This window comes from Channa argus, chromosome 15 (assembly GCF_033026475.1).
Source record: "Channa argus isolate prfri chromosome 15, Channa argus male v1.0, whole genome shotgun sequence".
Classification (NCBI taxonomy): domain Eukaryota; kingdom Metazoa; phylum Chordata; class Actinopteri; order Anabantiformes; family Channidae; genus Channa; species Channa argus.
In genome coordinates, this window is record NC_090211.1 from 21934097 (window position 1) to 21960811 (window position 26715).

The window sequence follows — 26715 nt, forward strand, 5'->3', positions numbered from 1 at the left end:
TTAATTATGAGATGCCTTTATTGTACTTTTTGGAATCCAGTGACACCGACACGAGAAAATGGTCCCATCCCTTCCCCCCCCTTTACATACAAAACCTGAGAGGGAGAGGCTGCAGGGTGGGAGGTACCGTGATCCCGCCTGTAGTCTTAAATTAAACACAGAGATAATAGTGAAGACACATCCAGGTGCATTTCCACAGACACGCACGACATGCATTCAGAAAGGGACTTCAGCCAACGCAGTGGCTCCCGGTTCGTGGAGGCTTTGTCTCAAAGTAAAAGACGACAAAATGAATACCACTTAAAAACAGCTGTCTTCATGATCAGTCTATAAGTCGGGCTCGGCTGCGTTTCCACGTACAGGAGAAAAGAAAAAAGGCAAAGAAACTACTATTCATACTGGGAAAATCGTTAAATATGGGAGTGAAAGGTTCATATCTTTTTAATTAATGGTTTAATGAGAATACAATAGTCTCACTAAAAATCAGCTCATCTAGGTAAAACTAGCCCATTTCCACTGCCTGACTGTCTCCCAGCTGTATCTAAGTAAAACATATAAAGTCCAGTCAAGTAGCCGAGTGGGTTGTTGGTCCAATCAGGGGGGATTTACTTCAGTCGTCCTCGCTGCCGCTGGCCGAACGCTCCTGAAACAAAGAGGCAGGAAACAAGTCGGTTTACTATACGTCTTTATTCAGATCCTTAACTCAGGCAAATGTCCTGCTGTGAGAACGTCCCGGTACAATTCACACATTTAAGTCCTGAGACTTCGGTCAAAAGGCTTTAAAAGTGATGATTATTGCTGATACGTGTGGTAATGTGTGAGCAGCATCACGGCCGTGTTGGGCTACAATAGCTTCACCTCAACCATCTTATACAGAAGTGCAGGTATTTTTTTTTTAAAATCAACGACTAATTTGCTGATTTTCTTCCTCAATGACTCATTAGGAAACCGTGAGTTCACAGCTTCTCCGTTTTATCTAGACCTCAAAAGAATTTAAACACTAAAAAGATTTAAAAGCAGCAAAAAGCCGCTGTAACAGGAAATACTTGGTTTTTCTACACAAAATATCAGTTCAATAAATCTAAAGTAATATTTTGAGTATTGGAAATTTGAAGTATCTATTGAAATACATTTCAATAACTAATAAATCTAATACTTTCAGCTCTACTTGTACCTACGGCTAGAAGGTTTAATTAATATTAAAGCTTCAGGTTTTACTCCTTTGGTTCGTGTAAAAACCACGAGTTCCCTCTCAGTTAAAATGTATGTACATCTACCTTCACACTACAATAGTGAAATGTACTTAGTTACATTCCACCAGTGTCATCAGAGCCGGTGTCGACTTGATAATTACGTCCAATAAGAAGTTATGTTCATTGCCCACGTGTTGCTTTCTATAGGAATAAAATACTACAATACCAACAGTACAACTATTTCTTTGTGGGGAAAACTACAGGTCTAAATCTTTTTAAGTGCTTCGTAGATTTGAAGTTAATGATTTAAACATCTAGAACTAGTGAATATTTTCTTAATGAAATTGTTGTGAGTTTTATTCTGCAGTTGGACTAATGCAGGTCAGAAAGCTTTAGCTGTGTCGGTTCAGGCTTTAACACCGATGCGCTTGCGTGTGAACGTGTCTCACCTCCTCCTGCTCTTCCTCGCTGTCATCGTCGCTCACCACAGGTTTAGCCCGGGAGCCGCGGCCCCTTCGTCGCTGGCTTTTTCCTCCTCTATCCCCCTTTTCTTTCCGGCTCAACTTAATCTTCACCTTCACTGAACGAGCTGGAGGAAGAATCGAACACAAAACACAGAATGATGTTAATAATGTCTGATGTGGTTCCAGTGTAAAAATACACACGCTGTTTTTAGTGTTGTTGATTCTCACATTCAGACTCCGAGCCTTCGTCTGCCTCCTCCTCCTCTTCCTCGCTGTCCTCTCCTTCACTCTCGTCGTCCTTTTCAATCTTCTGCCTCACGCTGGTGAAGACGGACTGCAGCACAATGGAGTCCTCGTAGATCTGAGGAGAGGAAAGATAAGGGCTCAGTAACCCGGACTTTTCTTCAAATGACTAGTGCGTGTGCGTCACAAAGAACTCACCAGAGACCCCTCCAGGTTGAAGGTCTGGGCATTTTGACACAGCAGCATCACATCCTTCTCCAGGTCGTTGAGGCTGCGGTACTTATGGCTGCGGATCCTCTCCTGAAGGAAGGAGGTGAACAGGAAGCAGCATTGAAAACTCACAGGAGATAATGACATGATGAAAACACAAAACAGGCTAAAAAAACCCCCATTTTTCTGCACCTTGATCTTTCTGAAGTCCACAGGTTTGCGGATCAGCTCGTAGTACTCGGGCAGCTCTTTGCGAGACGGCAGCTGGATGAACACTTCGCTGAGCTGTCGCCCATTTCTACAGAGGCACAGAGAGGCCGAGGTCTTAGTTTCATCACTGTTAGTGTTTCAAAGGTAGCATTTCTGAACCATGTTCTCACCCGTCCTTGTACTTGATGACAGCATCCACGATCTTCTTCATCTTCTTGGTGAGGGAAGGAGGGTTGGGAGAGAGTTTCTCAGCCGGTGGACGGCCGCGCTTCTTTGCTTTTTTCACCTCCTCGTCTTTGTCTCGACCTCGGCCGCCGCTGGAGCTCGGCGTGGCCGGGCCGCTGTCATGGTCGCGGTCTCTCTTGCGCTTTCTTGTTGTCTTTTTGTGTCGCACTTCTTCCTCGATGTCTTCTAGATTACCCTCCTCTATGGCCTGTGAAGAGAAATCAGACGGTCGCTATAGATAACTTCAATTTTGGGCTTTACGTGATCTTATTCAGGATGAGCTTAAATAGTCGTGATATCTTTGCTCCAATTCATAAGCTACAATAACACTGCAACACATTTACACTTTGATAAAGTTCTGAATAGTTCATAACCGTTGGTCGCCAAGATTCAAAGAGGCTTCTTTTTCCCACCTTGAGCCATTGTTTCTCAGTGAGAGAGTCACTGTAGTCCACCTCCTTCCTCTGGCGCGATCCTCTGCCAAACATCTTCTCCTCCTCTTCCTCACAGGTCAGCCTCTCCACCTCGGCATCATCTTTCAAAATCCAGCCAGGCAGGTCGTCCTCCTCCATCAGGCGGGGTTTTCTCTTAGGGTTGCGGGCGTCTTCGCGACGTCTGTCTAGATCCATGCGCTGGAACAAACCAAATCAGCACAGCAGACGGTTAGCGGAGTCACATTATACAATTTCCAGCATTTACTAGTTAATGTGGGAGGGGGCCAAACCATGAACTGCTCAAACTCCTCTTCACTTCTGGCAATCATCTGATTGACAGTCTCATCATCGGGCACTTCGTCTTCCTCCTGCAGACGAATGAAACAAATTCAGTGAGAAGATAATAAAGACACATTTATGTGGCACTTCAGAGCCAAGTCTCTGCACCAATGATCCATCTACACATTCAGGTCCAAAGGTCTAAAGCCAGTTCAGTAGTTAAAACGAGTTTCTCCTCTTGTAGTGATCTGGAAACGCTCACTATGCTTCTATCAGTTCAAGGCTGGACTAGTAATCTGCTGTTTAGTTAGTATCACTCGATCGGGCTAGTTCAAAACGCAGCGGCACATGCAAACATGATCACATTAGCCTGGTCTCTTCATGCTGCACGGGCCCCCAGTCAAGCACAATTGATTTCAAGCACATTGTTTGTTTATTAACCTTTGACTGGTCAGACTCCACAATACGGTTCTGGGCTTTTAGATTATTATAAACTAGTCAGACCACTGAGATCTTCAAATCACCTATTCTTAGAATCCCATGTCAAAACTGCAAACGCAAGAGCGACCAGGCCTTTGCAGTGGAAGCCCCCCGACTCCAGAACAGTCTTCCTACATTAGAGCTGCAACATGTAGGGAATGTTTTAAATCTGTGCTCCAAGTGCACTTGAGTTGGCATTCGGCGTTTCAGCAGTCACTGGACTTCTTATTAGTACCGTTTCTTTAACTAGTGGTGATATTTTTGCTTTTGTTTGTTACTTTTACATTCGCATCTGTTTGGTGGAGATAATAATAATAACAACAACAACAATAATAATAATTATTATTATTGCATGGCTCCAACAGTGTGTGGAAACTAGATCAGTTTTGTCAAAAGATCCCGATCAGGCACTGACAGTGTCCACAGCATCAGTAGGTCAATACATCAAGCGTAGTAAAATCAAATCAGACACTGCAGCCATTTTCATGACAGGTAAAAAAACATGGCTGCTCTTTATTTTACATGTTTGAACTTCATGTGTCTCCAAATTCTCAAATGTTTTCAATATTTCCCCCCCAAAAAATCACAGGTTTTCCTGCTGGATTTAGACTTTTGGACCCCATTGTGTATAACTCTTTACTCCATGTAGACATTGGAAATCACTAATCTCTGTTACATCTCTTCATATTCAGTACTAGAAAAAACACTAAGTAAATAAGTGTCAAAAATATTTTGTGCAAAAACGAGGGGGGGAAAAAAAAAAAGAAAAAGGTAAACGTTATGTTAGTGTAGAAGATAAAGTGTCATATTAACCATCAAAGGTTTGTGCAGAAGCAGAAATTCATAAAAGTCTGGGCTGATGAAAGCTCACAAATCCCGAGAAAAGAGAGAAGTAAGGAAAAGAGACAGAGGAGGAGAAGAAAAACTGGAGAGAATGAAGAGGTGGGGCAGTGCACAGGCGGATGTGGGTGGGTGGGCGATGTAGGAACAGGTTCAGATCACACCCACCCACGCCCCCCTAGCGCGGCAGCCTCCTCGAGCCCCGACCTCGTCCTGCTCCTCGTGCTCCAGAATGGCCTGTAAGAAGGCCCGGCGCTCATAGCCTGAGGACTTCTGGTCGAACATGCCGGCCTGGATGACCTTCTGGTCCACGTTCAGTTTGTACTTGGCTGCCGCCAGGATCTTCTCCTCCACGCTGTTGACGGTGCAGAGACGGAGCACGCGCACCTCGTTCTGCTGACCAATGCGGTGGGCTCGGTCTTGGGCCTGCAAGTCCTGTAGAAGAATGCACACGATTGGTTTAGCCAACAAAACAACAAATGTGATCTGCTGCATGCGCCGCATACATATAGATTTAGAGTTTCCAGGTTGCTAAGCTGCAAATGAAAGCAGTCATCATCAGGCAACTGTTTCACCAGTTAATGCAGCACAGCAGGGCCCCGATCATCACCTTAATTCACCCCCTTACTTCTTGTTTTTCATAGTCTGCGCTCTTGTATGGCTCCAGTTGACCTTTTTCATTATGTTATATTCAGTATATTATGTTTGCTACCGGTGCCACCTCTATTGATATGTTGGCATTTGAGTACCTGATGTGGGTTCCAGTCACTGTCAAAGATAATCACGGTGTCAGCAGACTGCAGGTTGAGACCCAGACCTCCTGCCCTGGTACTGAGCAGGAAGATGAAGTACTCAGAAGCTGGGTCATTGAACGTCTTGAGCAACATGCCACGGTCTTCTGCTTTAGTGGTTCCTGTGGGAGGACATCGGAATGTTATAACGTGCAACTCCGAACACGAGAGCCCGAATATTACTTATATCACACGAGTCTCACCGTCCAGACGCAGGTACTTAAAGTTGCGGTACGCAAAGTAGTCTTCCATTATAGTCATGAGTGAGGTCATTTGACAGAAGAGCAGTACTTTGTGATTGGTGGCCCGTAGCTTGGGTAAGATTCGATCCAGCAACTCAAACTTTCCGGAGGCGCGGTACAGGTCAGGTCTACACACACAGAAAGAATATGAGCAAAAAATATCTTGCACGCAAGTAAGAGTTGTAAAAGTATAAACAAATCAAGGTTTACATACCCAGTTACAATTCCTCCAGAAAAACCGAGGTGCTCAGAGAAAGACTCCTGCAAAACAAAAAGAAACAAGCCAGAAATGAAACCACTTTGCTCTGTATCGTGTCATTTACTGCTTTAATACAGTCAACTCGGGGGGAAACCAGTGTTTAAGGTGGTGGAGCTCATCTCTGGTACCTCAATGTGCTGGAACATGTAGGGGTGGTTACAGATCTTCCTCAGTTGCATGATAGTGTTCATCAGAGTCTTGGTTCCACCTTTACCCTGGATGATTCAAAGAGGAAAACAGTTAGTTCCCAAAAATGTTTAAAACAACATTTCTATTATCCTCAGAACCTGCACAAAATGTGGTTCCACCAGTGAAATCTTCTTACCTTCTTGTCTTTTTCTGACCCATCTGTCAGCAACACTCCCTTGGCCTGCATGTGTCTATACAAAACCCTCTGTAGAGCTGACATGTCGCATTTTATCACATACTCCACCTAAAAACGCCAAAGAATGGAAAGACTTACATTTAGTCATTTAGCTTTTATCCAAAGCGACTTACAAGTGAGGTACAAGGCAGCACAAATCAAGGAGTCAAGGAGAAAACATCAAAGCCAAGTCCTATCTTAGGACTAATCCAACATGTATGCATTTCTGAGTTAATGTATAGATCTGCATATTTGTGCAAATGACAGTTTCAGAAATCTAGAAGTTGAAATAGTGGACAGGTAACTATTTAAAAAGCTGAAATAGTTTTGGCTTAAATAACCAAAGGGTGTGGTTAAATTACTCAAATGAAAAAAAAAAAGAAGTCAAATAAAAATCTTAAACATCTGGCAAAACTGATAAAATTGTAGCCATTTAAATAATTAGCTGCAAGTAATGAAATAAAAACTGCTAAATGTAGACTGAGCCAAGGTTAAACCACAGTTAGAAAGTGAAAAGACCCAGGTGGCCTATTTATCTATGTCGTCTATATGCAAAACAAAAGCCTTAAATAACTGAAGTAAAAATAAATAAGCCGAAAATAAATTAATAAAAAAAGGATGCATCAGTATGTAAGACACATGGAGGATAGTAAACAGTGTAGTGAGAGATGATATATAATAGGATTCCTTTAAAAGTGCTACGGATGATGTTAACAGTCCATTATTAACCTCAATACCACGTGTTTGGGTGGAAACGATCTATGATTGTACGGGAAACGATCGGCAGGCCGATGGGTTCGATCTGTCATCACCCAAGAGCTATATTGATCGTGTGGTCAAGCCATTTACCAATATTTGTCTTTTGAAACTGGGGATTTCCAGATCAGATGCAAACTGCTATTCATTACATCTTGTAAGTCTGTTCACCGATTTTAACCATAAAAAGCCGTTTCATACCACAGATCATATTACTGTTGAAGAAGTTGCTTAGTAGGAGCTGTGCTATAGTTTGTTTTTAGCTTGGAGGACTCGTTGATATCTTAATTTATTGACTTATTTGTCTAAAATAGGACCGAGATTAGGATGATGCCATAAGCCTACACAAATACAAAGTAGGGCTATAAAACAAGCTTTGGCTTTCACCTACTTCCTCTTGGTTTTACTTGAGAGGACATGGCTCATCATGTACTGGAGCACTGACTGTAAATGTTACAAAGATGCACTGATAAGTATGATTAATGTTCATTTCATTGTAAAGACTCAAAATAAATCAGAAAGAAATAACCACTGCTTCTACAAGACTCAGAGCTGTGAATAATTCATTTGGGAGAAACCAAAGTGAGGAAGTAGGAAGTTAATTAAGTGACCTTCTCTGGCAACTGGGCTTCCACTTCTTTCTTGAGTCGTCGCAGCAGGAAAGGTCGAAGCACCTTGTGTAAACGTCGAATGATCAGGATGGTCTCTTCTTCATTCAGGTCAACCTTAAAGAAAAACGCGAGTAGGAAGGCGAAGCGAATGAGTTCACCATCGACACAGATAACCCCCCCCCCACAACACACAGACCATAACTCACCTTCTCTCCAGTCATGGCAAAGGGAGCATTGAACCACTGTTCGAAGGTGCTGCAGCTCTTGAAGATGGTGGGCAGCAGGAAGTTGAGCAGGGCCCAAAGCTCAGGTAGTTTGTTCTGCAGTGGAGTTCCTGTGAGCAGCAGACGGCGTGGAGCCAAGTAGTGTGTGTTCAAGACCTGGGTCAGCTTACAGTGGTGGTTCTTCATACGATGGCCCTCGTCCACAATCATGTACTTCCAACGGATCTTTGGGAAAGAATAACAGACAAGTTTAACAGACTGTTTATACGACAGTATAAATGTTAATGTTTAGACATTTAACGTAAATGATGCTTTCCTACCTTTGCGAGCACTTGCTTATCTTTGATGATGTACTCATATGTGGTGAGCAGCACGTTAAACTTGCCGCTGCGCAAGATGGGAACAAATGAACGACGAGCAGCTGGAGATCCCTGAAAGAGAGAGGAAAGGAATCAGTTCGTGTTCGACATCATGCACGAATCAGCCAAATCAAAACCGATTGTCCAAGTCAGCGCCGCTAACCTTGTAGGAGACCTTCACGACGGATGGTGCCCACTTATCAAACTCATAGACCCAGTTTGATAGAGTTCTGGAAGCAAAACACAACTCTGGTCATAAACATGAAAGCACAACTCCGACTGATTAGCTCGCGAGGAAGAAGCATTTAAACTCACGAGAGAGGTACAATAATGAGGAAGGGTCCGTTGAGGCGCTTGTACTCCATGAGGTAAGTAATGAGGGCGATGGTCTGGATCGTTTTTCCTAGACCCATCTCATCGGCCAGGATGCCATTCAAGTTGTTGTTGTAAAGCGACACCAGCCACTCCAGACCTTTGATCTGAGGAGCAAAGGGACAGTTAGCTTCAGGTTACTCACATCATTACCGTGTGCTTCCATTTCAATAAACACTCAGAAAGTCAAACTTCTCCAACACAATGTTGCATTTCAGTTCATTAAGTTTGGTGTTTGTGCAGGAAAAATTAAACAATGAAACAGTTACTAACTGCTTTAAAAAAAAAAATCTGCTTGTGTTCTACTTATATATACAGTTAGGTAGTTAATTAATTTGGTCTGAATGTAAAAATGTTGATCTGTAACGTAACTAAAGCTGTCAAACTAATGGAATGGGGTGAACTGCTCCTTCTTGACACATGTTTTGTGTTCGCAATTATGTAATTGAGACTAGTTGTGTGGCTCTTAAAATTTGAAACACTGCACTGAGGGTTGGCTCTTTCGGGAACCACGACCCAACCACTTCCCTTTCTGCCTCCTTCCTCAACGCACCAAACAACTGTGTTTTTACTTATAGGATCTGGCAGATGAGACAACAAATTCAATTTACATTGAATTATATATTTGACCAGCTAAAATCATAATGACCATCATAATGGCCTAGAATTCATTTCCCTGCAGTTCTTTCAGGTGGCTCAAGCAGAACATACTAAAGCTTTCTAGCTCATGATGATAATGCAACATACGAAAACTCAACATCGTGATGGTCGCAGACAGAGCACACACATCCTCAGACTCGTACCTGGTATTGCTTGAGCTGCCCGTTGATCAGCAGTGAGGACTGTCTATCCACTTTCTCGGTGACAGCGTGAGCCACGGCGTAGTAGGACTGCAGGCCTCGATTGAAAGATGCACTGCTGTACTCGTCGTCTACATCCTGCTTGGCGTGTCTGGGGGGGGGGGCAGACCAAACACAGAATGTTAGAGATGCACAGAGACCGTGTGACTTAAAGGAATCTTTGTGCGACAAGACCCAGACACAGAAACGACTACTTTGAAGCTGCCGCAGTCAAAGTTGGAACAGAATCGAATAAAAACATCCCAATGCTTTCATCGTACTCAATGATGTGCATGACGTCCACTTCAGACACATCCTCGCTGTCAGGGTCAGGAATCTTCTTCTTGTCCTCTGTTGAAGCTGAAGAAGGCTGAGGTTGCTCATCTTCTTCCTCCTGACAAAAAATAACAAAGAGTCCTACAGAAACCATTTGCCAGGAAATTACAAGTGAGAATTTTATTTACCGTGTCACTCACCTCGTCCTCCTCCTCTTCCTCCTCTGAACCACTGTCTTCACTGTCTGAACGCGGCGCCACTTCATATCTGAAAATGTTTCACATATAAAGATACGATTACAAGATGTCGTGAGTCATTTCTGTTCTGCTGAAGGATGAAAGTTCTCTATGCTAAAACAAAGCTTTGAGGATGATTTCTGATGAAATCCCTCCTCCTACCACATGGGGACACATCAAAATAAAAGCTTTCCTGGAACTGAAGTGTCACTTTCGGCATCAGACTGATCTGTAATCAGCCCTGCGCTGCGCTAAAACCACGGGGAACACATGACACTCACCCTGGGTTCATTTCGAGCCAGGCCTCCAGCTGACCAGCCCTAGGTGCATCGACGCCAGTCAGGATCTTTCCACTGTCCACGTGAATGACCTTCACCGGCAGGTCGCTCATCTGACTGGTCTCATCTAAAGGCTGGGACAAGAACAAAAACGTGTTTTAAAGCCGATCCAGTTAGATTTAAATGGAAGAATATTTTCAAATGTTGTAAATTGGTATTTGTCCTGATAATTTATTCTGTACTTTCAGAACTCACCTCTCCGTCAGGTCCCAGAGCAGGAGCACCACCCTCTGCTGCTTCTGGCTTCTGAAAATGTCAAACAAATTTGAAGTATGTGTATTAAATGGAAAGAAAATTAATAACGCAAAAGCCACATTTTAGACACCCGCTACAAACATTTACCTTCTTTTTCTTCTTCTTTTTCTTCTCTTTGAGAGCCTGTGCAGCCTTGTGTGCACGCACCAGCTCAGTGAGGTTGGCCACGTACTCGTCTGTCTGCTGCAGCAGGTAAGCCAGACGCTTGTCTTTCTTCTGGTCGATAAGTTTACGATAACCTTCTTCATCTTCAGCCTGAGGAAAGAGTCACACCGAAAGGTCAAATGCTGACTGATGGAACCGCCCCCTCAGACTGAATGCAAACTCCCGTAATATGACACAGTCTCACCATCAGCCTCCTCATTCGCTCCTTTTCAATGCGTTCATTCTCCTTCTTCTGCTCACGCTCTGTGTTGGCGTGGTAGGTGGAGACGGCTTTAGTGGCCTTCTGGATCTTGGCTGTGATGGAGCGGTGATACTCCTTAAAGTCCTTGGCGTGCTGCAGGATGCTGTTGAGGTATTCCTATCAACAGAAGACGCCACTGCCATTAAATAATGTGTCAAATTCATTCATTTAAAAATGTTACTTTTCCTGCGACAAAATAATTAGAGCAGAAAAAACTAAACTGACTAAACTAAACTAAACTGCCCCACTTTAATCCACACGCATCTGTCTTTTCCCACCTGGTGTTTCTGGCGACGTTTCCGCTCCTGCTCAATCTTTTGCTGTTTCTCAAGCTTCTCAGTGATGCGGGCTTCACGCAGGGACTGACGTTTGCTGCGTTTGTAGGCCTTAGCATTGAGGGCGGTTTCCAAAGCAGTGTCACGACGCATGCACACCACCACCTCTTGACGCAACTGTAGGGACAAAAAAAAGTTTCTGATAATGTATTTATTCATTATTTCATTTGTGAAAACACATGCCAGTGACCAGTGCACTGCTTAAATAAACAAGAGGCACTTGTCAAAGTGCACATCTACCTGTCTCTGGAAGTTGAGCAGCCTGAGGGCCTTCAGCTCAATAGTGGCCTTTGTGCGCAGGTCCCCAGCTAAAGACCCCGGCAAGTGCTCCAGCTCCTGGATACGGTGAGCGATACGGGCCTGTAGCCTAACACAACATAAAATGAAATCGGTATCAATAACAACCACAAAAGAAAAACTGTTTTGTCACCTTCCGAATGATCATCTGCACAACACATGTAAAATAACTCCATCCATAACTGCAGGAATCACAAGAGTAAAATGTATCCTTCTCTTGGATCTTCTGGAACTACGGAAACACACAGCTGTGCTACAGAGTGGAGCATCTTGCCTGATAAACAATCTTTGGCTGAGTAGGACACCAGCTACAGAGACATGAGTCTCCACCATGTCTCACCTGTATTCTCTCTCTTGAAGTATTTCCACTGGGTCCAGCCCACGGGGTTTTTGGATGGGGGTAATGCGGTTTTGCTTCTGGTGTAGCATCATTGGAGGAGGCTGGGCAGGCTGCCCTGGGGACTGTGTCTGAGGGGGCATTACAGGAGAGGCAGCAGGGGGCACAGAGGGAGGAGCAGGAGAGGGTCTGCCAGTGGGTTGAGGAGGAATTAGTTTCTGAGGAGGGTTGGAGGGAGCAGCAGCGTTCACCATTGGTCCTGGAGGAGAGGAAGCAGAGATCATCAGTTTTTATTCAGGTGCACATAAAAACAGAGTCCTGACAGAAGTGAGCCACCGAGCACAGTTTACCCTCAGGCCACGATTTAGGGGGTCCATTGGTAGGCTGGCCTTGCATGCCTGGGGGGACTCCAGCAGGACCAGGAGGCGCCATGTTGGGACCAACAATGCCTGCACCAAGATGAACATTACGCAAATGTTGAGACAGATGAAAATAAATGATTGTTCAACCACCAGAGGTCTCTGTTGAGCTCTCAGATGTTTCTTTTGTTCATGGCCTCTGTTACTAATAGGTGGGGATACAGAGTGAAAATGGTATTTTTCATGAAACCCCGGATAGAATCAAAAAGTTTGAGAATTTAGAAACACAACACGTGTTCTAACGCGTAAAATAAAAGGTCAGAAATTAATCTGAAGCTGATCATTGTCAAACCAGGCAGAAGGGTTGGAGATGCCTCCTCATTCCACTTGTGAAGCCTCTGAGTAGGTTCAACCCAGAACTATAAATGTTCTCCACTAATGAACTATGACCTTGTTACTTATTCAGCATTGTTTTGCTGGGAACTTGAGGCAGAAGTGAACAACAGCTACAGGTTGATTTGCTGGAACAAGCTGCTGGTGAGTTGACCAAATTCACATGAGTCATCTGAATAAAAGCTTCAGTGGAGAAAACTCAAGTTAATATGAGCTTTGACCAAAGTACTTAACACGGTAAATGACTGATCAGCTTCACGTTGATTCCTAGCCAAGAAATGGTTCAGAATCTGAAATACTTCTTCATTAACCATGTCAGAGCTTCCTCTTGATAGCCAACTTTCTTATTAATTGCAGGTTCACATAAAAATATGAATGTTTTGACGTAGTCAGTCTGTGCTGTAGAACACACAAAATTCTTCCAGTCAGGCTTCACTAACTTACCATGCGGTCTGTTGTAGTTGGCCTGAGCTGGTCCCGGCCCAGGCCCACCCCCAGGGCCTGTAGAAGGGGGCATGTTGGGCATCGGCTGTTGCTGCATCCCTGGCATCGGCCTCTTCCCCTGCACAGCCATCTGCAGATGCTCTGGTAAGGCCTGATTGCGTGCCAGCATCTTGTAGGCCATAATCTGGGCCCGGAGTTGGTGCAGCTGGTTCTGGTTGAAAGGAGTGGGTCCACCAGCGCCACCAGGCCCTCCGCCTACACCTCCTGGCCCACCGGGCCCAGGGGGGCCTCCGCGATTAGTTTGACCCATGCCCTGATTGGGGTCGGCACTGCCCTCCATAGGCCCAGTCACAGGCCCAGAAGGACCTCCAGGCATCATTGGGCCAGAAGGAGGGCCATTGGCCGGCACAGGGCTCGGAGCGTGCTCTGAGCCTCCTAGTGGAGAGGGGTAACCTGGGGAGGACAGGACAAATGCATGATGCCATAACCTGATTCAGGCAATGCGCTAATTAGCTTTTAAACAACTGAGGCAAATGTACCCAGATTAATATTTAAGACACCGAGTAGCATTAGTTTAGCTGCAGCTGTAATAAAAAACATAACACTTCTTCCGCAGTGTTGGCCTCTGTCTGGAACAAAATGGTGCTTTCTCCGTGTAAAACTGCGCTTCACAAAAACCCTCTCTTCGCAGTGTAAATCTGACACTGTCCTGCTGTCGTAGTGTGCAGGAAAACAGAGTTTGTAGTAGTGCTGGTACATCAGTAACCAAACAGATGGTGGGGTGATTATGCATTTCAGCATAAAAAGCAGTTTGAATTGGTTGTTTATGCAGACAAAGAGTCTGATTTGCTCTCCCAACATTCTTGTCGCCTGTTCAATATAAACAATGAGCTTGATGCAAGAATGTGTTCTTGCCTCAAATCTCCCTTTCTTCTCTTTAGCAAGTGGCTTTAAATGTCTTTTTTTCAGAGTGATGGACGTCACCTACTCATTAGGTTTGATCCTTAACATAATTTAAACCCATAAAATCACCACAGCAGGATCCTTTTCTGCCTAATTTGTGTGGAATAACATCAGACCAGAGTAAAAAGCCAAATGTGTTAGTGTGGAGAACAGGACACGGAGAAGCTGAGTCCAAGTATGATGAAAAAAAAACAAACAAAAAAAATCTCAGTAAACTAGAAGCCATGATGAGGATTATATGGTGAACAAATAAATATTTAGAATCAAATTTTCTATACAGCCAACTTAAATTCTCCTTATTTGCTCATATACACAATATTGTAAACAGATTTTTAATACAGCTAACACTGCTGTCAGTCCCTCTCTTCCTATGCTGATTGCAGTTGCCTTTGTTAGTGCCTGAAGCCCCCCCACCCACCCACCCACCCACCCACAACTGCCAAATGAACAGCAGGAGAAACCAGCTTGATGAGTCCACTCACACATGTGGCACTTGTTGCTCTTACACCATGTCTGTGTAACTGTTCTATGTGCAGCTTTACAGCAGCAACAAGATATTTAACTTCAACCTTTATTAAAAAAGAAGAGAAAAAAAAGAAGAAAAAAAAACAAACCTTATGTTTGTTGAAATGTATGTGTGTCTGACTGGCTGCATAACAGTGAACTAAATAGTGAAGCTTGTGTGTGTGAGTGTGTGAGAGTGTAGTAGTAGATGTAGTTAATGAATGAATGAAGGAATGACACCCTTCATTTTACTGACTACTCATTGTTTAGTGTGCAATTTCAATTTTGTAATGAGAATCAAAGCCATCTGCTGAATACAGACCTTGAAATACATGAATATACATAAAAGTGTGAGTGGGGGGCATCTTACCCTGAGAGTGTTGGTCCATGGGGCTGGGTGGGGGTCCCATCCCACTGTGGCCCCCTGGTCTCATCCCCATGCCCTTCATCTGGCTGTAGCGAGGGTCGTCAGTCATTCCCTTCTCATGCATGGCTTCCATGGGCTGATTCAAAGACGCACAATAAGAAAGCATGACACCCAGTAAAAATACATTTTACAACTTTTATACAGTTTTTGTTATTGGAGATGTAGAAGTAATTATTTAAATTAGGATAAAACAAAATGAGTCACAAGGTGAGAAGTTAGAATGAAAGCGCTACTGATTTTAATTACTTTATAACTATGTTCATATAGGCAAGGAAGCAAAGGAATAAAAAAATATTAAAACTGTACTTTGTGCATCTGGTGCATGTTGTCCTGAGGATATCCTGAGGGTCCCTGTGGAGGGTGGGGGTGTCCAGATCCAGGAGGACCTGGGCTGGGCCCCATCATGCTGTGGGCTGAACCCGGCGAGGGACCTGGACTCGGGCCCATCATGCCTCCTGGAGATGGTCCTGGGCCTGGGGAGGGTCCAGGCCGAGGTGTCCCTCCCATAGGGGGGTCAGGAGTGGACATCTCTCAGGGAGAACTGTGTGACAGCAGCGAGTAGCACCAAGTACCCCTGGAAAGCCAGGTGACAACAGAAATTTTACAAATTATCCCACTAAATCATAGAAAACCCAACACGACCCACCTCTTCATATAATGCAGTCCAGCATGACTGCACCACAGGCAGGTGGAACTAATATAGTGACCAGTAAGACGTTTTTTAATTATGTTCTTTAATATGTAAGCTGATACTAAAAAAATGTCCACTATCATTTCCCAAATTCAAAGATCCCCTTCTCTGTTTATTTGGTTTTGACCAAAAATATCATGTGGGTTCATTTCCAGCGATTTACCAAAATATAATTCGATAATTCTCAGATTTTATAAGCTGGAATCAGTCAATGTTATTGAATGACTGAAAGTATATTAATCTATATCCTTATTCCATTTTGTTTCCTTGTTATTTCTATTTGTCTCTACTCTTAGTTCTAGTTTTCACTGCACCGTATCACCAAGTCAGTCTCTGTGCACAGTTTACATTTATGATTTTGAAACGCAGGCAGCACGGTGGGGGAGTGGTTAGCACAGCAGCCTCACAGGTAGAAGGTTCCTGTTTCAAATGTACCTGTCAGCTGGGTTTCCTCCCCAGTCCAAAGACATGCATGTTAGGTAAACTGGTGACTCTACACTGCCGTAGGTGTGAGTGGTTGTCTGTGTATGTCTCTCTGTGTATGTCTCTCTGTGTATGTCTCTCTGTTGGCCCTGACACTGGAGAAATGTCTCCGGTGACCCTGGCTTCTCACCCAATAACAACTGGGATAGGCTCCAGCAACCCATGACCTGGAGCAGGATAAGCGGTTACAGATAGACTTAACAATGAAAACCACAGTGGTGGATTCACTGGTGGTATCAATTCAACTTTCGCACAATCACAATCAGATAAACAGACAACCGACTGGTGCTGCACTTAGAAAGTCGGTGACAAGAAGGGATGGATGCTTTTATGGTACTAGGTGGTGAACTGTACCTTTTGAATTTGTTCAATGTTAGCTCACATTGTGACAAACTGTCAACTGATGAACAAACACTAATGCCCCACTTGTCGGTTTATTAGGAACACTGAGCTAAGACTTAGTCAGTATAATCCAGGGTGACTCGTGCTAATGTTCACTTTGTGTTCATATTGTTTCAGAGAGGATCTGATTTAGCTGTGTGATGTATTTTTTTAACCATCAGCAGCACCTCGTTATAACGCAGTACAGTTCAGCATAACTAAAGATCATCATGCTACTGTGTAAATGATATTCCTGCCTCATGAGGATCAATCACCACTGCAGAACGTTTTCCAACATAAATTCAGATATATATATATATATATATAAATACAAATGCACACACACACACACAGAGAGAGAGAGAACCCTTCATGTCTTTATCAGAGAACTACAGCGCATTTAAACGAGCTTACAGAAAACAGAAGTGGGACGATGAGAGCAGCTGCTCCCACTAAAAGCAGCGTGACAGCCTTGTTGCTATCATGTTTACATTTACTCACAAGTAACAATTAGCGTTAGTAGCTTTGTTAGCGTCAGCCGGGCCTGGCCGGATCCTGTAATTTACATTACATTATGTCGAAAACCGTTGACTCGCCATTCAGTGTATTGCGATGTGGCACGAGTTGGCTCCTATTCACTTGATAACAGGTATAAAACCGCTTAAAATCTGCCGGGAATTTACGAAGAGCCCAGGTCAGACTAACGTTAGCCTGCTAGCATTAGCTAACATAACAACATAAGCTGGCAGCTGACGATGACTACCGTGCTAGCTAGCTAGCTAGTTAGTTAGCCTAGCCCCGGCCATGCTGTCTGAGGACAATAAAGCTGAATAAACTGGTGTTTTTCCGATTTGTTTGCCCAGAAGCGGCGACGTGTGAACGGGGAAAACATCCCTCACCGGCAGGGATGATTGATCCCACGCGCCTCCCGTACCCTTGGCTCAGACCTCCGTCTCCAAAAACAACTTTCATTCATTGCTCGCTGCCGCGCCACAGCAGCAGCACCGTAATGTCGGTCTCGTCTTTTTCCACAGAGAAAAAACCCACCGCAAAAAGCACATTTATCCCATAAGAGCAGCGTTGCACACGCGCAAAACGCCAACGAGCCAATATCAGAATAACAGCGGACTTACACGAGTGGCGAACGTTGACGTTTCAGGCTTCACCGCTTTCAACGTCTCGTAGTTTTCCTCCCAGCCAGAAACAAAGACCGACCGACCCAGTTGTTTTTTTTCCTCCACCCCCTCCTTCTCCTCCTCCCGTGTCGCCAGGCATGTGCGGCTCTGCAGCGCCCCCATCCACCGCCTCACTACCCGCACACAGTGGAGGTACCAGGGAGGGTGGAAAAAGCGAGAAGCCGGCGTGGGGGATGGGAGAGCGGCTAACGCTATTGTGAAGGAGACGGTCATTTACCAACCGAAATAGGTGAAGGACGTTATCCACAACTACACACTTACAAATATCATATTCACAGGTTTGACTACAACTACACAGTAGAAGCATGGATACATTTCATGTACCTGAATTATTAGTGTGGTTTATGCAGAATATTGTTGGATTATAAATAATAATGCATTTATGTGTAAACATCAGTAATGAAGAAGATAGATGTGGACATTGGAGTTGTCAACTGCTTCGTCCGCAACACATCAATACATTTCATACTGAGAGTATATTAAGCTGTCAGGTAAAAAATATAGTTGAGCTTTTTGGGGTTTTTTTTGCTCTTTCGGTTTATCCCGTGAGTTCAGCGTCGCCGCAGAGGATCATTGTCCGCATGTTGCTATGGACGCGAACCTCTGACCCTATGTTCGGTAGTCCACTCCACCAACTGAGCCACTGCCGCCTCTAGATGGATATTGTTGAGTAACATGTACAAATCTAAAATGTAGCATAGCAAAAATTAAATAAGTCCTAAATTATTTAACAGTACTCAAGTTTATTGTGCAATGATACAGTCCATCATCCAAAAACAGGTCAAATCTAATCCACAAACATGTCCTTTATGTCTTCATAAAAATAACTGTGTTCCTGTCCTCATCCGTAAACTGTCCATTCAGACAAAACAAGAATCCAGCTCATAAGAATATTCTCACCGTACTTCCTGCAAGAGATTCATCATAAAACCATCATCCTTCTGTTTTTAAATCCATGTGGATTTTATGGACAAGCACAAATAGTTTGACAAACAATTCTAAAGAGATCACCAAGTAACTAGTATTCATTTCACCTTTCTCCTCCTAAAAGAAAAAATAAAAAAGTAAAAATGAGCAAAAACGGCAATAAAAATATAGCAGTGTCATTACCAATACTTGACCCCTTTTCAGGCCTCAGGTGCTTATTACACTTAGTAGTAGCTACACAGTCACATTATTGTATTGATCATCGATTCACAATAGAACAAACTCATCCATGCTGCTGCTCGTGTTCGCTCTCTTCTTCCTCTGGATGTGGGTGATGTTGTGCCTGGGTGTATCGCTTCGTTCCTTCTCCTCCTGAATGCATCCCTCTGCAAATATAAACATGGGGTACGACTCTGCAGATGTGGACAGAGCCTATAGGAGAAAAAGAAAAATTACACACACACAGCTGTTGTAGCAGTATCTACACCTGAAAAAACAATAAATCCACGAGCGTTTCCACAGTGGCTGAGTGCAACCTCTGCTAATTCACAAGCCGGCAAAGTGTGAGAGTACAGTGGGCAGGCAGCACTTCTCTACTCACTGACTGTGGCGATGCTTTTCAAAAATCACCAAACACGATCAGAACACAGCCTTTAACTCACCAAGGGGGGGGATACTCACAAGATGGCACCAGGTGTCCCCCAATAGTTAACACTGCGTGCTATCAGCTTTACATTATCTATATGATCCATTAAAACAAACCAACCCAAACAACACAGTTACATACCTCGTTCACAACTGTGCACAATGAGTCAAATTCCTTTTGGCCCTTAGCATAGAACCCGATGGTGCAGCTGGGATCCATGCGTGAAAAAGCCATTTTCCTGGGGTATTTACAGTGAAACGACTGCCAGCATTGTGAAGAGAAGAAGATCAGGAGAAAAACTAAGATTAGAAAAATGTATAAGCCCAAAATATTTATGCACTGCAACATCTACTGTTATTAACATTTATAAAGTCAAAAGTCAGACTGCTGAGTAACTAGAATAAAAATTATATTATATATTAAATAAAATATTAAAATTATTGTAAATCTAATCAACTGAAACACTTGAACACCGGTGTGTGACAACTGTTAAGGCAAATCTAATGATAAACTGCTAAAACATTTCGCTTTTAATGTGTAAATTGCTACAAAAGTGGAAAAATGGGTGACAATGTAAAAGAAAGCTAGTATAAAAATGTATAAATGGTCAAACATGTCTATAAGCTGTGTATGTATTTAATTCAAATACATATAAGTGGTTAAACAATGCTGCTAAATGCTAAAATTTGTGTTTTGTATTTATCACAAATTCCCGTGTAAACAGTATCTGTTTTAATTATTACAAAAGTTGACTATAATGGAACAAGCACAGAAAAAGTTATAGCTAAAATGAAATACTAAAATGGCCTAAGATGAACGCAGGTCTAACATGCCTATGACAGTTGGTGCTGACGAATGGATATTAGAGTTTGTCAGGTCGGGTTTATGTGACTGAGCCCAGCTGCCACTTGAGAACACAAAGCCGAATGGCGACAGAAGAGAAATGCTACTTCTGCAAACCTCCAAGGGAAAATTCTCCTTTGTCGTATCCACTGTGGGCTGACAGTAGTGAGGATCCAAGTACAGCAGATGGTCACCTTTCACACAGCAGGGCCAGAGCAGGACAGAAAACAAGTGAAAGAACTGTCATGAAACAGCTGAGGACAGCAATTGGGACGTACTCTGTACTGCACATACCCTGGAAGCCAACAAAGAACAAAGAGTGCTTCGGTTTGCCCCCAATGATTCCAATGCAGCAAGTTAACATCAAGAGTTTCTATGAAGACAAAAAAGAAGAAGGCTTTGTTGCTCTTTGTACACGCAACACACACTTATTCGTGGTTGTTCTGGGTTTGAGAGCCAATAACGCTGTAGTTAATACTTAAAGCAAATGACAAAGCCCCTCATTTTAAGAGCTGCTGGTGTTGAACATTTCCCACAAATGATTCAGTTTACCCAGAGAGAACAGAGGAGTGAATGCATTCAAATATCGTTTAGATACTTTGACACAGGTTATGTAGGTGGGATTAAGATCTTGTCCTCCGAGCCTCACAGGAACCAGGATGATGACAGACTTCCAGGGCTGAGGTGGAGGCCGCTCACACGCCCTCTTCACGTCCTCCAAGTAAACTGAACACACAGAGAAGGAAAGACACATTTGTAGGCATCTCCAGACTGATGGTTTATTATAACCCTAAAATCAAAACTGCACGGACATTTTCATAAAACTCAAAACCAGGGCAGACAATCCATATGAGAAAAGGTTTGGAGCGAATTATGCTCCACATGTCTGATAACACCCACATCCTCCCTCCACAACTGGAGCTTGATTTAGTACCATGTCCTGAAGAGGAACAACATTTAGCTCCTCAAGTTTGTCTCCAATGCAGGCAGGGGACAGTTAAAACAGAAGCAGAACCTGCAGGTGGAAGTTCAGACCTGCTCCTGTAGTAGCGAGGAGCTACAAAAAGACCCCAGCCCACTGGCAGCCAGTCCAGAACCCCGCAGCTGCAGTGTTGGTCACTTTAGCTGCAGTGCTAAAGTGACCAAAATCAGATTGTTGCCATTAAGAGACAAACCAGGTGTGAACAAAGCAAATCAGGTTTCTTCATTCTATTCAACTTCCTCTTGTGGCGACAACTGTCAGAATGCCAAGATCAGAATTAATTAGATTTTATTTTTACTTTTTTTTTTTACATCTGACTTCTCTGCACATATCACCTGTCGTCATCTTTCAGCGTCGGCTCCTTACAGCCGGTAAAAAGAGGAGATAGAGGAGATCAACAGGCAAGAGGGTCGATGGAAAAAGGAGCATGTGTTGGACTTTCATTCATTGTTCAGGACAAACGGAAAGTGCTCACTTTGACTGTCACACAAACTGACTTCCTGTTATTGTTCACATCTGACTTATTTCAGTTACATCTGATCACGGGTGGCAGCCAAGCAGCTGGACAGATGTCACCAACAAACAAAAAGATCAGAAATTAAGCATCAGTCAGTAAAATCCACTGGCTAATGTGTGTTTGCCACGTCTGAGGTCAAATACACCGATTACTGTGAAGGACTCACCAGTGCAGTCTTGTGCTACATACACAACCAGGTCAGGAAGGTGCGATGATGCTGCCACAGCTTTCCTGAAACAAGATGATATTAACTGTAGGATGTGACATCTTGCTAACACATGGACTGTTTAGTCCTCACTTAAGGTCTCACCTGATGACATGAGCCACGATAGAAGGACCATACCAGTCTCCGGCTTTCTTCCCTGAGCTTTTGCCCAACTCCACCAACTGGTGTAACCCAAAAGGGGCTGAGGGCTGGTCTGCAAACCAAGACACCACTCTTCTGTGCTTTGCCTCCCTGGGTCTTTCCAGCCGGGAACCTAAGCTCAGGGTTCGGCTTCTCTTCTTGGGACCATCTTTGAAACTCTGCCCATCATCTGCAGGGTGACTCTCCAGGTCCATGTCATCTTTGACCACATGGTGGCTCACAGAGCAAGTCCAACCTCAAAATGATTCAAAGGTGGAGTAGTAAGATAGTGTACGAGTAAGAATGTGGACTACATCCAGTCTGTGACATTGCAGTGCATCTCTGTGTGTCGTCACCTGGTGGTAGCAGGTGCAGCAGCAGACCTTGTGCCAGCAGCATCTGCCCTGTGCGCAGAACGCAACCCCAGCCGCTGTCGGTGGTCAGGCCGCAGCCGGCCAGCGGAGTGAAACCACGTCTGTACGTCAGCCACAGGAGGGAGACAAAGGAGCGGCGGAAACTTTCTCTCTCCCCTGACACAGTTACAGCTTGAATTAACATCACACGATCATTTTAGACAAAAGCCAAATGTTTAGGACGTCACCTTGATCTTTGAGCTCATAGGAGGTTCCCAGCAAGACCACAGGGGATCTCTTGCTGAACTTGGATTTCTGCTTCCAAGACCAGCCTAAAACATTCAAGGGAAAGAGAAACTGTTAAATCTAGAACAAGTGATTTGGGCTCAGTTCACATCATTTTTGGTTCCCTGTCAGTGGGTCGATTACTTTATCTGTGTTCACCGCTAATGATTCCAACAACGTCAGGGAAACCAGAGATTTACAATAAATAAAACTTGTCTGAATGAATGGATCTGTGATGCACTCAGTGTTTGATTTAACAGTTCTGATGGATCCAAATCAGCTGCTAAAATATTAAAATAAGTAATTCTGGTGACTGTGGTTTGGAGGCAGCATTTTTTTCCATCATCTACTACATCTGTCACAAAACTGTCACAAAAAAAACAAAAACTTCTTGTCATTATATGTTAGAAACATCTCTGAACCTACATGTCTGTCTGAACACCGTCTCCTCACAACTCCTCACCAGTTTGAACAGGTCTGGAGCTCTGCTACATTTTAATAGAGAAAGGACTGATTCTCTAAATTAGGAACAGTAATAAATGTGTGTTTTAGTCCTAAAAATACAAGCAAAATGTGCCACTCCAAGAATTTCATTAGATACTCTAACAACAGCCGTGCAGTGCCGGACCAAGCCCGGTAGAAATTGGGGAGGTTTGTGTCAGGAAATCAACATTCGGACAATGATCGGCTATGGCGACCCGGAACTCACGGGATAACCCGAAAGGACAATACCACCCCCCACCCCCCCAAAAAAAACCTCTAGAAACACATTTCCTGCTCTGAGGTGCTTTGTATATACAGGCCCTGCTCCTTCACGCAGAAAATATTAAAACTGACCATATTTAACACTGTTCCATGCTGAGACCAGCTTGGATTTGAGCTTGCTCTTGTCCTCTGCCTCGTGGTCAATGCTTGCTTCCTGGACTTGAGGCCCAGCAGACTCAGTAGAGAGCAAGAGCCAGTCATCCATGAACTCATCTGCAGAGGACTGGTCCTCTGGAGGTCCTGATGAGGTACTGGGATTCATTACAGCTGAACTGAGGAGAAACGCTGCTGATCTCCATGGCAGCCTGACAAAACCAACACAGACAGATCTTTAAGGGTTTGGACAGTGGTTCTGTACACTGCCACAGCTTTCAATTGCACACGCTACACCTGAAATCAACTTTTGTGAAATGAAAGCTGACAGTCAACACTTTAAATTCACTGTGGTGGTGTAACGAGCCAGAAATGATCAAAACTGTCACTGTCAGAGAATAAACAAAGTAGGCTGTAGAAGTTTAGGATAAACTTTTACAAACAATGTGAAAAAGTGTGGAAAATGTATTGATCTAGAATTCTTTTTACTATATACACTGAGACATCTTTGTTTTACTGTTCTGTTAAGAACTCCAACTCTGTTTTCACTGTAATATGTGGGACTTTTTTAATAATATGACATAAATTGAGAAGAAGTCTAAATTTAAAACTAAATTTAAGACTTTGACATGTACATTTGTGTCGGAAACCTACAAAAAAGCTTCCTACAGCCAATGATAAAGGGGAAATCTTCACTGGAGCTGGAGGGTGGATGTTAACTACAGCTAAGTCAATAATTCTCCATCACAGCAAGTAAAAGGAGAAACCATGTGACTGCACCCTGTGATTCAAGGAATTTGAAAAATGTCTGTTTCGCTAGAAATGGTGAGAACTGCACCATCACATGGCACAGACGCCAGTGACATGGATACAGTATATTCACAATGCAATAAATGATGCAACGAGTACTCAGAATGTTACAACATCCAATTGTTAATACTGGCACAACAGCATGGAGTCGTCATGAGACAATTATTAGAGAAGGGAAAGAGCAGAAACAAAGCTCTGCTCCTCGAATTCTTACTCTCCATTTGTTAAAGTTATATACAAGATAATTAATGTTAGTTGTGGCTCAAACTACTTTCTAACTAGAGAAATGTAGTGACTGCTGGCAAAACTGTATGACCCTTAAAAAGGTCAAGTGGGATCTTTAACAGCAACTTTTCATCAGTTTCTCTTATGATTACACCGATGATTGGTACGATTACACCAAGAAAAGTACCCAGTTAAAAGTATGTAGGTGAAAGTATATTGCGTTGTCTACACTGCCACAACACAACACACTACTTGGTTTCACTACGGAATAAAACACATTAAAAAGTTCGCAAAGATAAATTATCCAACTGTCAGTGTGATATTAAAATCTTCGGTCAACTTAATTACAAATATCTTAGTTAGAATAATAATTATCCGCTACATTTCTATATACATAAGCGTATCTACCTTGTAGCCACACGTGTAGCCCGTTAGGACTTAAACACTGGGAGCAAACTCCTGCTGTCATTTCTCCGTTTTTAAAGTCCACAAATGAACTTTTGAGGCCAACGATGCAGACACGCAAAAAAAGTTACGTTAATGACGTAAAACGCGTAACGCTGCATTTACCTTCATCCACACATCGTTACTGTGTTTCCGTTCATTAGATTAACAGCGACTGGATTCAGCTGAAGATGTTTTCTTTACGTTGGTGTCAAACGCTCGGAGCTCGAATTCCAAAAAGCAAAGCGGACGTCAATTCGCTGACACTTCCTGTTTATATTTGTCACGTGTTAGCACTATCAGGATTGGTCAAATTAAAAACCAATCACATTGAGTTACCGGTTCTTTTTTTTTTTCTCATGCTTGTTGGCGCTTCCAGGCTCGAGCTCTGGTTTAGGTGTATTACCGCCCCCGGGTGGATATTTGTAACAATAATAAGGACAAAATATATATATATATATATATATATATATATATATATATATATATATATATATATATATATATATATATATATATATATATATATATATATATATATATATATATATATATATATATATATATTTTGTCCTTGAAAGGGGTCAGCTTTGCCCCACTTCCATGTTATAGTCTCTGTTACAAGCCACTATTAATAGACTAAACATATATATTTAGTTTTTTCATTATACGGGACCATTCGTGAAATTACAAACACAAAGCCGAGAAATATCCCCCTTAAAAGACATTTTATTAAATAAATTAAGTAAGTAGATTTACTTATCCGCAAAGGTCTTGCTGTTGTTGTGCAATAATAATGTTTTCTGGTTAAAAAGTCAGACACAACACGTGTTTTCTCTGAATATTTATTAGATTTCTGCACTCTAAGCTTTTTGCATTGCTTTTTTACAACAGTATTTAGTAAATATGTAATGAACAACAACAGTCACAGAGCGAGCTGTCGGAGAAAGGTCGAGCACTTGGACAACGAGGGACATGACAGCAACATTACAATTTCTGATTTATGGAACATCAACATCAAAACTGCACAAACTGGGGCCACAGACGTCTGGTAGATACTTCAATGCAGATGTGGATAAGATAGATGTCATAAATAAATAAATATTCACTAATAGTATGTAAACACATTTGAAAAAAACAAAAACAGAAAACAAACAAATGTAAAAAATATGAAAAAATGTAGTTGACACAAATGTGCAATAGTCTTACATCACACACAAAAACAATTTGTGTTTATTAAAATCAAGTTAAAGTCAGCATATTAGATAAAATCAAGACTTTCAAGCTGCAAATCTGATCTAAATGTGTTCATCAACAAGAAAATTGAGCATCGAATTTACGTTGTAAGAAATGTAAAGATCCACAGACGTCTGATTAAATCTAACAAATCTGTCTTTGTTCGTCAGGTGTCATCCACAGGGAGACAGTCTGAGAGCAGAATCCCAATGTTAGATCGTATTTCAGCTCTAGACCTCAACCAAAACTCCCGTCTGAACTGAGCTACTCCCGGCTGTGTGGCCTGTCTGCTACAGACACAGGTACACAGGGTTACGGAGCTGGGCACTCATGGATTGCATATCATTGTACATTAAAGTGTAAAAAACATAAAACCACATCATCTTTAACATAAAACCCTGGCATGTTCCCTCACACGTGACAATATATATATATATATATAACTGTATGTGCACAAACAGAGAATGTAAGAGCCTTCGCAGCTTTCTCTCCTGTGAGAGCTATTACGCTTCTTATAATAAAACATA

General features: G+C 42.9%; 2 protein-coding genes across 6 annotated transcripts; both read right to left on the reverse strand.

The window, feature by feature from the left end:
* smarca4a (SWI/SNF related, matrix associated, actin dependent regulator of chromatin, subfamily a, member 4a) lies at window positions 1-17812 on the reverse strand. Of its 4 annotated transcripts, none has more exons than XM_067477660.1 (34): window positions 17654-17812; window positions 15272-15539; window positions 14909-15041; window positions 13072-13524; window positions 12226-12324; window positions 11879-12134; window positions 11482-11608; window positions 11185-11358; window positions 10850-11023; window positions 10588-10755; window positions 10441-10491; window positions 10189-10319; window positions 9872-9938; window positions 9677-9789; window positions 9360-9507; window positions 8500-8663; window positions 8348-8414; window positions 8146-8256; window positions 7808-8050; window positions 7602-7715; window positions 6196-6303; window positions 5999-6085; window positions 5826-5872; window positions 5573-5739; window positions 5328-5491; window positions 4786-5013; window positions 3270-3347; window positions 2959-3177; window positions 2491-2753; window positions 2303-2408; window positions 2099-2200; window positions 1886-2018; window positions 1643-1782; window positions 1-643 (listed from the first exon to the last, which is right to left on the reverse strand). In XM_067477660.1, the coding sequence occupies exons 2-34, from the start codon at window positions 15491-15493 to the stop codon at window positions 611-613; spliced, it is 4890 nt and encodes a 1629-aa protein (XP_067333761.1). In that variant the 5' UTR covers window positions 15494-15539; window positions 17654-17812; the 3' UTR covers window positions 1-610. The 4 variants fall into 4 exon arrangements, with proteins under 4 accessions (XP_067333761.1, XP_067333759.1, XP_067333760.1 ...); XM_067477658.1 differs by having other exon boundaries at window positions 4747-5013; XM_067477659.1 differs by lacking the exon at window positions 17654-17812 and adding an exon at window positions 17420-17438 and having other exon boundaries at window positions 4747-5013.
* Window positions 17813-18439: 627 nt separating this feature from the next.
* Window positions 18440-25222, reverse strand: LOC137100056 (cysteine protease atg4da-like). Of its 2 annotated transcripts, none has more exons than XM_067477664.1 (11): window positions 25079-25222; window positions 23453-23685; window positions 22579-22662; window positions 22334-22507; window positions 21942-22233; window positions 21798-21862; window positions 20731-20858; window positions 20427-20505; window positions 20250-20326; window positions 19431-19550; window positions 18440-19075 (listed from the first exon to the last, which is right to left on the reverse strand). In XM_067477664.1, exons 2-11 carry the CDS (start codon window positions 23640-23642, stop codon window positions 18911-18913), a joined length of 1374 nt encoding a protein of 457 aa, XP_067333765.1. In that variant the 5' UTR covers window positions 23643-23685; window positions 25079-25222; the 3' UTR covers window positions 18440-18910. The 2 variants fall into 2 exon arrangements, 1 of the variants encoding a protein (XP_067333765.1); XR_010910842.1 differs by having other exon boundaries at window positions 18936-19075; window positions 20123-20326.
* Window positions 25223-26715: the final 1493 nt, after the last annotated feature.

Excerpts from the sequence above, each read along its gene's own strand:
- LOC137100056 (XM_067477664.1), bottom strand. The coding sequence starts at position 23,642 with ATGAATCCCAGTACCTCATCAGGACCTCCAGAGGACCAGTCCTCTGCA. Across the intron at positions 20,506-20,730 it reads CCTACATAACCTGTGTCAAA|AAACTCTTGATGTTAACTTG; the intron begins GTATCTAAACGA and ends TTGTCTTCATAG. Across the intron at positions 20,327-20,426 it reads GTTCTTTGTTGGCTTCCAGG|GTGACCATCTGCTGTACTTG; the intron begins GTATGTGCAGTA and ends GCTGTGTGAAAG.
- smarca4a (XM_067477658.1), bottom strand. The coding sequence starts at position 15,493 with ATGTCCACTCCTGACCCCCCTATGGGAGGGACACCTCGGCCTGGACCC. Across the intron at positions 10,492-10,587 it reads AAAAGAAGAAGAAAAAGAAG|AAGCCAGAAGCAGCAGAGGG; the intron begins GTAAATGTTTGT and ends TGACATTTTCAG. Across the intron at positions 2,201-2,302 it reads TGGACTTCAGAAAGATCAAG|GAGAGGATCCGCAGCCATAA; the intron begins GTGCAGAAAAAT and ends TCCTTCCTTCAG.